Consider the following 13,717-nt stretch of genomic DNA (forward strand, 5'->3'; position numbering starts at 1 on the left):
TATGAATTTCTCCACACTTCTGATACCACCTAAAGCACCTACAATGCTTTTCTGCTTGAGTTAACCAGCTCATTTTCTTGTGCTGTCATAATTGCCATGGTTTGTGGCTGATTGGGGTGAGAAAGAACACTGAGACCCAGGTTGAAGAAGACGAAGATGAAGGTATAATGTTGAAACAGTCCAGATGCAAGCAGCTCGGGGGAAACAGACAGGCGACGTGACACTAGGGAGACAAACACTTGACGAGGATCCGACAGAGACAAAGACAACAGGTGGACTTAAATACACAGGGAGGGAAATCAGGCAATGAGACACAGACAGGACAGGAACAGGGCTAAACACAGAAAACACAGAACACAACAATAATTATGACTGTCACATGACCAAGTAAACGCTACATGACCAAAACCCCATAAAAACACACATACAGTGACCTGCTGTTATTTCCTAAGCACAAAAGAACACATTCATTCATTTCTACATGTTTATAAAGTAATTATCTTTTCTGTTATGTGAAATGCAGACATGTTGTGTTATGCAGATTCTGTGACAGTTTTGCTTGACTTCTCCAGTGGACCCCCCTTGTGTCCTGGATTGTGGACTTTCTAACTGGCAGACCACAGTTCATGCGCCTGTGACACTGTGTGTCAGACAGTGTGGTCAGCAACACAGGAGCTCCACAAGGGCCTGACCTCTCTCCCTTCCTCTTCACCCTCTATACATCTGACTTCAGCTATTGCACTGAGACCTGTCATCTCCAGAAGTTCTCAGATGACTCAGCTGTGGTTGGTTGTATCAGAGAGGGTGATGAGGCTGAGTCCAGGGCTGCTGTGGACAACTTTGTCCCATGGTGTGGACTGACCCACCTGCAGCTCAATGCGACAAAGACCAAGGAACAGGTGGTGGATCTGAGGAGGAGGATCAGGACATCGGTGACCCCTGTTACCATCCAGGGGGTCAGTGTGGACATTGTGGACAACTATAAATATCTGGGCATCCACACTGATAAAAAACTGGACTAGGTCAAAAACACTGATGCTGTCTACAGAAAGGGCCAAAGTCACCTCTACTTTCTGAGGCGGCTGAGGTCCTTCAACATCTCCCAGACTTTGCATACAGCATACAGGATGGCCCTGTGGTTGCCAGGGCCATCCTGTATGCTGTGGTGTGCTGGGGCAGCAGGCTGAAGGTGGAGGCACCAACAGACTGAACAAACTGATCCAGAAGGTTAGCAACGTTGTTGGAGTGGAGCTGGACTCTCTGACAGTGGTGTCAGAAAGAAGGATGCAGGGCATCTTGGACAACGAGTCTCATCCAGTCCATGCTGTGCTGACTTCAGCCAGAGACTCACTTTACCAAAGTGAACCACAGAGCGCCACAGAAAGTAGTTTCTACCTGTATAGGGTAGGGTTAGGGTTTACATAAACTTTTATTATAAACTTTGTCTCATATGGTTATATTTGTATTATTAATATTTAATAGCAATTTCCTGTTGGGGATCAATAAAGGAAATAATGAAAGGGCAGTGAATCCTATGATGGCTGCAGCCTCAGGCACCTGTCTACCCCTGTCTTATGTTGCTCATTTATCTTTTTTTGTTCTTTGGACGGGCTGTACTGAAACAAATATTGTTATGCATCTGTTCAATGACAATTAAGGCTGATTCTGAATCTGATTCTGTAGGAAGCTGAATGGCCACTCTGTCAAAATGAAGAGGAAAACGGCAGAAACTTACAGCCCAGAGAACATCCCCACTGTGAAGTAAGATGGTGGCAGCATCATGCTGTGTGGGTACTGTATTTTGCTACTTGAAGGAATGGTTCAATTCTCAAACTAATTTGGCATAAAAAAAACAATATGTGAAAATACGTCTTACAAAAGGATTCATACCCCTTTAACTTTTCTATATTTTGTCCTTTTACAACCACAAACATAAATATATTTCATTGAAATTTAATGTGAAAGACCAACACAAAGTGAGATACAATTGTGGAGTAGAAAGAAAATTGTACAAAATTTAGAACTTTTTTTTTTTACAAACAAACTGAAAAATGTGGTGTGTAATAGTATTCACCCCCTCTGAGTGAATACTTGGCTGTAATTCCAGATAGTCTTTTAGGGTTTGTCTCTACCGGCTTTGCACATGTAGTGATTGAAAGTTTTTGCTAACCTATTTTCAAATAAACATGTTGTTCAGAGCATCTGTTCTTTAGTAAAGACGTTAAATGTCAGCATGCAGCTGTCCACGGCTCTGATTTGGAAAAAAGAAGATGGTAGTACAGCAGAAATCTTTTCCGTGGCGACAGAAGCCTGCTCTTGCATTTGTGACCTCACCTCACCCCAAACTCTGGGACTCAAAAGACATCTGGACTCAAAGATGCAGACAGTTAATATGTACCCCAGCATGCAAAGGTACATAGTGTTCCACAATAGTAACAATCACACTGGTAAGCATAGGCATTGATGCAAAACTAGATCTAGATGTGAAACACTATGCCATCATAGAAGCAAGCTAGCAAGCAGTAATGCTAAAAAGAAATACTAGAAAAAAAATGTTTCCACTAAATGAAATACAGTTTAACAGCGCAATTATTATAGGTTTACAACAGCAAACAGAGTTTCCTTCTGACAGATGCTTGGCATGGATTCACAGCCTTGAGCCAGCCAGACATTTAACCCCTGACCCCTGAAGTATCTTCATCATAGCAGGGACTGATTTGTAGTGAAACGAAAGTCAGCTTGTCCAAGAGGAGACTTCTGCCCTCTACATTTCAAACCGTATTGCTACATAAATGGAAAACAATCATAAATTGGGTTTGCATGAATGATGGTTTCCCCTGACTGAAAGCTGCGTCAACAGGTCCAACACAAGACAGCGAGAAGCCATGTGTCCTGTTCACCGTTGGCTTGATCCAGGGGCCAGATTTACTTTCTAGCGTCAAGCAGAGAGCAAACAAATGCCAGGTTTGTTGTTAAACCAACCTCAACACCAGAGAGCTGATCTATAAAACTTTAACAATAGCTGACTTATTGTTGCATTGTTAGCATCTTCATAGCAGCTAGAAGTTGACAGAAGAACTAGTTTCTCACAAATCAAATCCTCAGGATTTCCTCTTGAGGCCTCCGTAAAGCATCATTTGTTTGTTCTGTGTTGACATTCCCCCCAGCTTGGAAAGGATTCCAGCTTTTCCATTTCAATCTGTTTTCTGCATCCATAATTGACCTGTCTGTCCTCATTCTATCTCCATGTTTTGTAATCCGATGGACCACAACACAAGACATGAGGACAAGAATCCCTTAATATGACAGCAGCTAAACTCGGCTATTTGTCTTGCATATACAATTTCCTAATGTTGTAGGAAACATGCAGTGAAAACATTTGTGCTATGTCTTGTTTTAGGTTTAACATCACTACCATCGTCAATGAGCAACAGATTTGGCAACATAGCTATAAAAATGAAACCATAGTCTGCTCTGAAAGGTTTGTTCCAGAGAATGACTTCCTGAACTACAGGTTGTGTGAAATAACAAATTTGACCCTGTTGAGGGGGCTCTAATCAATTAGGGTAAGTGGAAATGACTTTTTAATTTGCAGTGCCTACCACTGGAAACAAATATACTAAGTAGTCTAAATCAGATATTTTTACCATGGAGTTTCATCTGAATCAAGCAGAAATCTTTGGATTGAATAGAAACATTTCAGTGACTGAAATACATGTAATTGGATTTGAACTGGGCTTACTTGTTTTTTATGTAACGAGCTTTTAAGCAACTTTTATTTTGATTTGGTGCTATCACATGAGAAATATTACCTGATCTGACCAAGTTGAAAACACATACTACTGGGATTAGATTAGCAGTCTGGTGCCCAAATGTTTCATTACAGAAATTCCTAGAAGTAGAGAGAAGTTAGAAGGCTTCGACATTCAGAGAAATATCTTTTTCTTCATTATCACAGTGTTACCTGCCACTCAACTTCTCATAAAATCCCATTGTATTGGGCAAATGTTCATTTATTCATTCAGCCACCTTAACAACTCTAGATTTATTAAGTTGCCTACTGTAAGTGTCTCTCAGGACCTTTGGTGTTGCTCCGGTCAGCTGTCCACAGCCCAAACAGGACTGATCCAGCCCTCACATTCTGTTGCCTGTTGAGTAATTTATGAAGTCTGTTTGCACGCACCACACTCATTCAGAAAAAAATGAATTTACATGACTGCATGTAAATATAGACATAGTCATGTACAGTAAATATGGTGCTCATACAGTTGCTCTTCCATTCAAACTTCAATCTGGCCTTCACATTTATGCATCCAGTGACGTCTCAGCATTACATAAAATACACGTGGCTCAATTGCTATGAAATATTCCAGCTGTCAACAGAGAACACTGAAGTTCACCCACATGGTGAAATATGACTGCTTCTGAGTTCAATCAGATCATTACTTTGGAATGATATTGGCAGCACCTTTATCAGTTTCATGTCCTCCACATGCCCAAAGGCTCCCACTGAGTTACCTCATATACACCGTTTTATTTCCCAAGGCTACTTTTAATGCACCTAAATTAAGAATAGTTCTAAATAATTACTGTTTCCACAAATTCTGGCCCATATGGGTAGCTTTCTGTTTTCCATCATCCTCAGTGATGTAAATCATATTTAAACACATGCCCCACATCTGCACAGTCACATTTTTACCGATAGTACTGGCTAGCATTAATAATTACACTTAGGATTCTTAGGATGATTTCTATTTGACTTTTTCATCAGTTTGGTAACATGACGAAACAATCTTGACCAGAGGTTGTGGTTCAGTTCTCCAGCCACACCCAAATCTGATTGATGCCATAAATCACTCAACTAGAACCTGTCTGACATCCATCCATTGTCTAACACCCTCGTCCCTTAGTGGGGTCGGGAGGTGATGGTGCCTGTCTCCAGCTAACGTTCTGGGCGAGAGGCGGGGTCACCCTGGACAGGTCGCCAATCTGTTGCAGAACCTGTCTGACAATATAAAGTAAAACATCATTTCCTGATTCATAGAAATTAAAAAATAGATGAAAAATATTACTGGAAAGGATAACAAAGTCAGTTCTAAGGCTCTATGACTGCAGCGAACCACAGTGAGAACCCGGCTGAGCTGGTGGGAAAAAAATGGGCCTAAACATTAAATTTAATTTCATTTATCCAGTAGGGACTACACACTTTAATTGACATTTCTGCAAATGGACCAGAATTAGCTAAACGGCTATTTTTCATCTGTTGTCCCTGGACAATGCTCAATTTGTCTAGCTATAAACAAAGAATAAAATAACTTAATGATACAAACTGTCAGTAAATACAAAACAACACAAATAAACTACAAAACAATTATAAAAAGTATAAGAAGTAATTCAAACTAAATTAAATTATACTTGCTAGTATCCATTTGGATTGTGGGAAATGAAGGATTTTGTCACACAAGAAATGTAGGTAATCAGTAAACTTGACTATGAAATCTCAACAGCCCATGGACACCGAGTCCACCATAAAGGATCCCAGACAAGGTACCTGGGATCCTTTATTTATTTATGTTGAGGTCAGAGGTCAGAGCTAATGATCCAATGATTCAACAATAGAAAAGAGAGACTGGACAAAAATGGCATCCATGGTTGAGTTTCAATGCAGAAATAGCTACTGAAGAAGAAAGAGCACAAAGTTCACATTACGCACAGTAATGCCTCACATGAATCAAAGAAGATGATGATTCTGGATACCTCTGGGGAAATATTCTCTTGACTGTAAAGAACTATCTGGAAAGCATGAGTCCTGCTACATTTGTCATGGATTTTAGAAAAAGAACCTCAGACTGACTCTAAAATGTACTGGTGGTTTGATGGTATCTGTTTAGTCCGCTTTAACCTCTGGTTTGTTGGCCTTGGAAGTCCAGTTCATTTGTGGAGGTGTGAATATGCAATTGAACTCTGGTACAAACAGAAAAAATGAACTCTGGTCTGCCTACAAACCTCAATATGGGTACAGTTGAGGTGAACTCCGGTGCACTTTGAATGCATATGTGAACACCAAGCAAACTGAACAAATAAAATGAATTATGAAGTCTCTGTAAACAAAACCATCCTTCAAAAAAGGAGTTGAGAGCAAATATCCAGTTTTTGAGAGAAAAGAGAAAAAAAATCATGAATCACGCAAATAGACATTTTTAATTTAAATTAATTGATTACTTATTGTGAACGACCTATACGCCAAAGACAAAAGAGAAATCCTACAACCTTTAAAATCTGATGCTGCTCCATTTTTGTTTCCATTTTGTGAAGAAGGAAGTTGTGCTCAGTGTCTTCTACTGAGGTTTTCCTGTTATTTCCCTCAGTGGTTCTTGGTGCAGCGCCACCACAGGCGAGGGGGGGAACCATTTCTTCAAATGATTTAGATCAGGGGTGTCAAACTCAATTTCACCGAGGGCCACTGCAGCATATTGGCCACCCTCAACGGGCCACATTGACGGTACAAATCAGGAGTGCATCCCTGCTAAAACACCCCAGACAAAAGGTTGACTTCCCTCATTCAGGTCTGTAGAGGCTTATAATGAGTCAATGGTCCAAGTGTGTTAGAGAAGGAACCATCTAAAGTTGCAGATGGTAGCTCTGGAAAACTAGACTTGGGCATCTCATGGTCTCTGAACTAAATGCGTCTTTCTGACCGGGAGCTGACAGCGTGTTGAAGAGTTTTGGACCGGACGCTTTGGAGCGTCTGGTTAGGAAGCGCATTACAAACCTTTGGTTTAAAATGGCGCGTTGAATTCAAGTCTCCATTACAAACCAGAGAAAACTAAAGAGAATGAAATGTTGTGTTAATCCATTTGAGGAGCCGGCAGTTTATCTTGAGGAAATAAATGACGACGCAGAATTAATCAGACTGTAACATGTGCAGTCCGCTGCTCAACCACTGCGGACGCGGCTCCGTCGCTGCGAAGAATTAAAAACCGCTGGAAGTAACTCATCCAGCGGTTTTAACAAATGGAGCCTTCTTGGTGCATTTTACCCAGGAGAGCGGCGCTCTGGAGGAGCTGCAGACGTAACATCTGTTCGTTTAGGAGAAGCGAAACCACGCAAAAATAAAAAAAAAAAATAAATAAATCCTGGTAAAAGCTCATACCGGACCTCACAGGGTAAAACACTGTTTGGTCTGTTTGGATCAGACAGATCCAACTGACTGATGAATTAGCGCAGGTTTTTCTGCAGATGGGAACCAGGAGGAAGTGCGTTCAGACCCCAGCGGGTGAAGTGATGCTAATTTAAGTGAAGTCGCTTAATTCAATTTATTAAACGTTATTGGGGCCTCAGTCAGTGGTTTTTGTCACTACGGAGAAAAATGTAGATACATTTATCTGCTTAATCTGTGATGGGATCTGGATTCACGGTGGATATTAACTAAACCGCATAAAATGCGACTAAATAGCCGATGTTAATATGATTGTAATTTCACGGATAAAAATAGTACATGACAGATTTTTTTATGTTGTCGGTCAAGATAACGGATAACAAAAAAAGTCTAGCGCCACCTGCCGCCCTGACACCAACTCACACATCTTCATTCAGTCTTACTTGTAAATCGATTTTTCTTTTCTTGGACGTTTTGATGTTAGCTTGTCGATGTCTCAGTTTTATTCGCGGGGAAAATCAATAAGCAGCTTGAGGTGACTCTGCTGCTCTCTAGTGGCGAGAAGCCGTAATGTTGGCTGGTAATCGGAATGCATTATGGGAGATGTAGTTTGTTGTCAATTCATGCTCAAAACCTATTTTAAGTCAATCATCGACCTATAAAATGCTGGGGCGGGCCACATGTGGCCCGCGGGCCTTGAGTTTGACACATGTGGTTTAGATCGTTTAGCACAGTGCAGTCTGGAGGAGAACTGCAGCAGCTGAAAATGGAACAAATGTTGAAGTTTTGGTCCTCAATAGAACCAAATCTACTGGACTATGAGCCATGAAAATGCCCGAAGATCAAACTGTTAAGTGGACAAAATTATACGTGAAAGATGCTGAGCCAAAAAATGATGGTATTGAAGTGTGAAAGTCAAAGACTTAAATCTAATTTCACTTTATCTGATGGCAGTTGTTGCTGTCAACACAACCATTAGTTTTACAGAGAATTTACTTTTTCATGGGTTGGTCTGGATATCTGCTACAAGCAGTTGCCAGATGCAGAATGTGTCTAATGGATGTGATAGATATCATTACTAATTGCTCTGTTATGACTTAACCTGACCGCTTGGCTTAAAGCTATTCCAGAAAGCATTTCCCCTGAGTGCACTGGAGACTTTTTAATACATCCACAAGCAGATCTTAGCTCAGTGATTGACTGATCCCTCCACTCATGATACCTCACTTCTACTTTCTGATGCCTGGCACACAGTATGCAGCTGTCTCATCTGGATTAAACCGGTCCATCATATTCTGAGCAAATTTCACTAAAAGCATAGCGTCAGTTAAAACCCTGAGCTCATTACAGCACACAGCAGACCAGTGGTCCACCCCTCACCTCTCTGGTGAACAGCATTGCCGTGTCGTAGTGCTCAGGATGCCTTTGGCTTGGTGGGTTGAAAAGCTGCTGCCAGGAGCAGAAGTTGCGCAGAGCTACGCCTCCGTTGCTGGACAGCTCCGGTCCAGCCTCCTCGTCCTCCACCACCAACATCTTCACCACCACTATGTTCACTGAGTTCTTGATGCTGGGGTGCTTGTACAGCTGGGCCACCATGGACATGAGGGTGAGGACGTAGTGCTGCAGAGAAAAGCAAAAGAACAAGATGTTTCTTTCCATTTAGTAAAATTATAATGTTGTGTTTCAGACTTTTTTTGAGGTAAACAATGTTTTTGACACAATCTCTTGCTTACTAGTTATGCCTTATAAGTCATTATTTAGTATGTGTTACACAGAATATGCTTTATTTAAGTTAAATGCAAGAGGTTTAGTCAAATACAACATATTTTGCTTGTTTTATTGATAGAGATGAAGTATGTAACATTTATATAAATGTAATTTTTACATATATCTTAAAGCTTTCACTATGTCATAACAGTATAACATGAGATAGGTCATCTGCAAAAAGTGTGGCTCCTATTGCTGTCTGCATGGTCTCTGCTGTGCTGTAGCTGGCTCTGCTCCATTTTATCACATTTCTCCTACTATATCATCTTGACAGAGAAAAAGTTGAAAAAAATATGCAAAAAAACACATTTTTATGAAAGTTGGACACTGCAGCTTTAATGTCAAATGCATAAAGATACAGATTCATCACATGATGCTCCCATCTTCTTAAAGCTACAAGGTAGCAATGACTATTGTTAGATAAATCATTCTAATATTATAAAGTCATGGCTTGATTTTCTGTTTCTAATGAGAGCAGAACATATTGGCCTAAAGTCAGTTAGAATGTAAAGTCAGAGGCACGTGGAGAAAACAGACACGGATCAGCTCTAACACTGGGATGTCTTGTCATGCCACGGCTGGAATGGATTTTCAGACACTAGAGGTCAAATTATTTGCTTGCTGACTGGGAGTGTGTAAGAGAAAAAGCTGGAAAACATGCCATGATGTGGCTGACATCACTTTTCAGAGTCCCACATAGAAAGTTTTCCACATCTACACGAACAGCTACAGGTGGGGGCGGGGGGTGTTTTAAATTTGAAATGTGTGTTTGTATTGGAGAGTTGCTGGTGTAAGATTTAGTTCATCTGATCCTGGTTGTACAGTTGCCTAAGAGGGCTTGGCAGCCGAGGACGGGGCTAAATGCAAACAGACAGAGCTCTCCGAGCTTGAAGAAAATCTGTTGATTTTGTTTTGCTTAAAGGCAGCAGAGCCAGGATCTTCACGTTACATCATCCTTTTGAACTTTTTCACATTCTGCCACTTGAACTTAGTGTGTTTAAAAGGGATTTTATGTTGCAGGTCAATACAAAGCAGCTTCTAATAGTGAAGTGGAAGAAAAGTGCTGTAAAACCACACCTCTTTTTATCTTTTACTAATTGAAAAACATGAAAAATGTGGCGTGCATTTTACTCATCTTCCTTTACACTGATGCCTCTAGTAAATAGAGCCAAGATGTGTCTCATTTAATTTCATATGTATGTGCACACTGTAAAACATTTAAAGGTGGTTTAACTTGAAAATAAAAGTCCACCTGGTGCCTTGAAAATACAATTTAAGTCAACAAGAAAATGGTTTTGGTTTTAACTCAGAAATTACAGTTCATGAAGTTGATTTAACAACAAGAGACAAGTTGTCTAAACATTGTTTATTTACTTAATTAATATTGTATTGAACTTAAACCAAATAATTATTTCACAATGTGTAAGGAAAAACTTCCCTCACCTAGTTATAGAGCACACATATTGCAATTATTTGTACTCACAATATCAAGTTAAAATAACTACTTATTTTACTTTTACTTTAGAATATTTTAAATTCCTGTTTTGAATTACATGAACAAAATTTCTGATCTGATAATGAATTTTATTAAACACCAAAATGAATTCTGCTCATAAACATTTAGTGTGAACAGGACATTATCCTCACGTTTTGCAAACTGTCAGTTGCATTAAAATGAACATTTGCCTTAAAAACATATAATAGTCCAATCAGTGTAAAACACTTCCATCTGAGCAGCAGTAGACTACAGATCTCTATCGCAGGGCAAAATTTTATACTATACCGTTTATATTGTGCATTCCTAGTGGGGAGGTTCAATATTACCATGTTCATGCATTAAAAAGGCACAGTGAATATTGAGACTGAAATCAAATTGAGAATCTGTGTTGCATCCAACCTGACTGAGCTTCAAGTGTTTTGATAAGAAAAGTGGAGAAAACGTTGAGCTTGTGGCACAGCTCAGCGGTTGGTGTTGAGGCCTTCTCACCTTGGTGAAGCAAGCTGTACATAAATCAGATTTGAAACTTTGTGAACTTTGGCCAAAGTGAGAGATATTCAGGCATTCAATAGAGACAGAATACCTCTGAAAGCTCTCCAGTGTCAGGAGAAAGCTGGTCAATGTGCAAACAGAGTTCCTTCACAAGATCACCCCGTCCCCCAAGCTCCTGATACCTAAATATAGCCAACATGTGTTTTATTTCATTTCATAAAACAAACAAGACACGATGTATCTTTTTCCAGGCAGCAGAAAACTAAAACTGCAAATACCCAGTTACTAGAGCAACTATTGTATGTTGGCCTGTCACATTAACTTAAATATTATGTAATGTGGAGAAGTTCAAGGCGTGTCAAACCCTTTACAAAGAACTCGGTTTTCAAACTGGTTAAAGCCAGTATCTATAGATATTGGCTTTAACCAGTTTCTGATGCTCTGAAAAGAAAATGGCATTCAATAAATCTTGCAAACCCCATGAATCTTTTGGGATGATGGCAAAGCAATGCTGCCAACGTGTGACAAAGCTTAAAGGAATGTGCTCCAGCATTTTTTGCATTTCTGTTGCCTGACTCCTTCTCTCAGCCTGTGGAGATCAGCAGCCCAACGGTTTCCTCCCAGCCTCACTCTGCGTCAAAAGCACGTTCTATGAAGCAGCCGAGGAAAACAAACCGATGCCTGGTGTATTTTCTTCCAGCATTGAATTCAGGCTCAACAGACAGGTTGGGGGAACTAAGGCGATGAGCATTGCCAGGAAAGTTAGTGAGATATTTGGCGAACGTCAGGTTTCACCATCACAGTAACGTTTGCAGGTTGTGACATCAGTAAGAGACAGTAATTGGTGAGTTTTACCTGTTTTGTGGAACTGTGGAACACACCATATTGATTAATCATTAATCATGGCTGAAAGTTGCACAAAAAGGTTCATATCGCTTGATTTTAGGCTTCATGTACTGACTTTGAGTCCATTTCAGAACTGCTTTTATTTTTAAAGATTCTAAACAGAATGTCTTACCAGTCTGGACTTTGACAAGCTTCTACCAGACATTCCTCAATCCTGGACGGAACCAGATGTGACGTGACTATTAGTTTTTGGGGGAGGCTGTTTTGGAAAGAGGAGCTTCTCAAACCAATAATCATTTTAAGTCTATACTGAAACCCAATTTCTTTACATTTAAGCTGAGACTGAGCAGAATATCTTGGTTTCCATCACATAGTTAGTTTGGTTTATTTATTTTGTTGTTAACTTAGGTTCTTATGGTCCCTTAAAGTTTTCTGTATTGTTACTGGAGCCGTCTTATACACTGTAAAGCAGGTTCATCAACACGTTAATCTGTCATATGCTGTTAAAATGGGGTTTTGATTTTTCGGGAAAGCGCAATCTAAAAGCTGGAGTTGACCGTGAAAGAGGGAGTGATCTCACGTCTCCTGACCTTTATTTCATCTCCATAGAAGTGGGTCATGGTCGAGTCTGCTACGGCCAGGGTTTCTATGAAGCGAGGCTCTGAAACGAAGCGTTTCCGGCGAGCTTCCCTCCGTGCATCACTGCCGCCGTGCGCAAAACTTTCCGCTCCGAGCGTCTCCGCAGCGCCATTAAACAGGAGGGGAACTCCGCGGTTCTCGGCGAGTATCCTCCTCCTGATCACATGCAGCTGCTCGGCAGAGTCCGGTCGCTGGCCGCTGCGGAGTTTGGGCTCGATCAGATACTCATTCCCTTCCGTGATGAAGGAGCCGAAGATGCCCGAGCATAGGCTGACCGCTACGAGCGAGTTCTCGTCCTGACCCACGTTTCCGGAGAAGAAGCAACTCCGCAGGCGTCCTTCGCTCTCCTGTGTCCGGTTCTTGGAGCCGTTGTGGTCAGAGCGCAACTCGGGCTGGGCACCTGAAGCGCTGCGTAAAGTGGCCGTGTATCCGGCGCTGACGCCCTGGATGTTGAAGGCCGGCGACAGAAAACTGGTGTCTGGGATGAGGTTCAGAGTCAGGTTCCTGCCGAACGCCTTGAGGGTGAAAATGGGGTTCTCTTCGCTTCTCTTCCAGAAGCGGCCGCCGATTCTGCCGTTAATCCGAACAGGTACAACATCCTCTGACTCAAACTGGGAGGCAAGAGCTGCGTTGACTAGGCAGAGGAGCAAAGAGACGAAACGCGGCGTGATGCGCATCTTCTGACACAAGACGCAGAGAGCTGCTGCCACGGGGAAAATGCAGCTTGATGTTTAGGAAGTGATGCGCCCTCCTCAGTCCAGGGACTATTATCCTTAAATCCCCAACACTCCCAGGCAGTGCTCTGTCTATGAACTGTCTCCAGAAGTCTTTCTGTGTTCCTCTGAACAGCACCGCATTCTGGACACATCAGGGGTATTTATACGTCTTGCTCTTCCCTCGGCATGACGGGGGTTTATTTTTGATATCCCTTCTTGCTGGAAATTCTCCTCCCACCAGCACTTCACGAGAAACTCTCGGAAAAAAAGTCCTCCAATGAGAGCGGACTGACTCTCCGCCCTGCGGAGGGGACTGACAACCGCACTCCTATTATTAACCAGCCCTGCTGCCTGGCAGCGGCGGGACGAGGCGACGCATATCTGGAAGTCCGCTACGGGACTTATTTTGGAGGTGTGTGAGAGTGTACACACACACACACACACACACACACACACGTTTGTTTTGCTATCTTTGTGGGGACTTTCCATTGACTTCCATTAATTTCTACAGCCTAAACCTTACCTTTACCCTTTTCCTAACCCTAACCAAAACTCAATTCATACCTTAGCCCTAACTCTGACCCCTGACCCAAAAACAGG

The 13,717-nt window shown here is 41.6% G+C and overlaps 1 protein-coding gene across 1 annotated transcript in view; it reads right to left on the bottom strand.

Annotated features, from left to right (window-relative positions):
- LOC106907048 (A disintegrin and metalloproteinase with thrombospondin motifs 8) overlaps nt 1–13,338 on the bottom strand; it is a 47,452-nt gene extending 34,114 nt beyond the window's left edge. The window contains exons 1-2 of the mRNA XM_088011486.1: nt 12,353–13,338; nt 8,540–8,779 (exon numbers count right to left, since the gene is read on the bottom strand). Of these exons, the coding sequence (XP_087867612.1) occupies nt 8,540–8,779; nt 12,353–13,078 (966 nt within the window). The 5' untranslated portion in view covers nt 13,079–13,338. The remainder of the gene's footprint in view (nt 1–8,539; nt 8,780–12,352) is intronic.
- Between the last annotated feature and the right edge of the window lie 379 nt (nt 13,339–13,717).

This window comes from Poecilia mexicana, unplaced genomic scaffold (genome assembly GCF_051168715.1).
Source record: "Poecilia mexicana isolate PSO_F unplaced genomic scaffold, ASM5116871v1 scaffold_13, whole genome shotgun sequence".
Classification (NCBI taxonomy): Eukaryota; Metazoa; Chordata; class Actinopteri; order Cyprinodontiformes; family Poeciliidae; genus Poecilia; species Poecilia mexicana.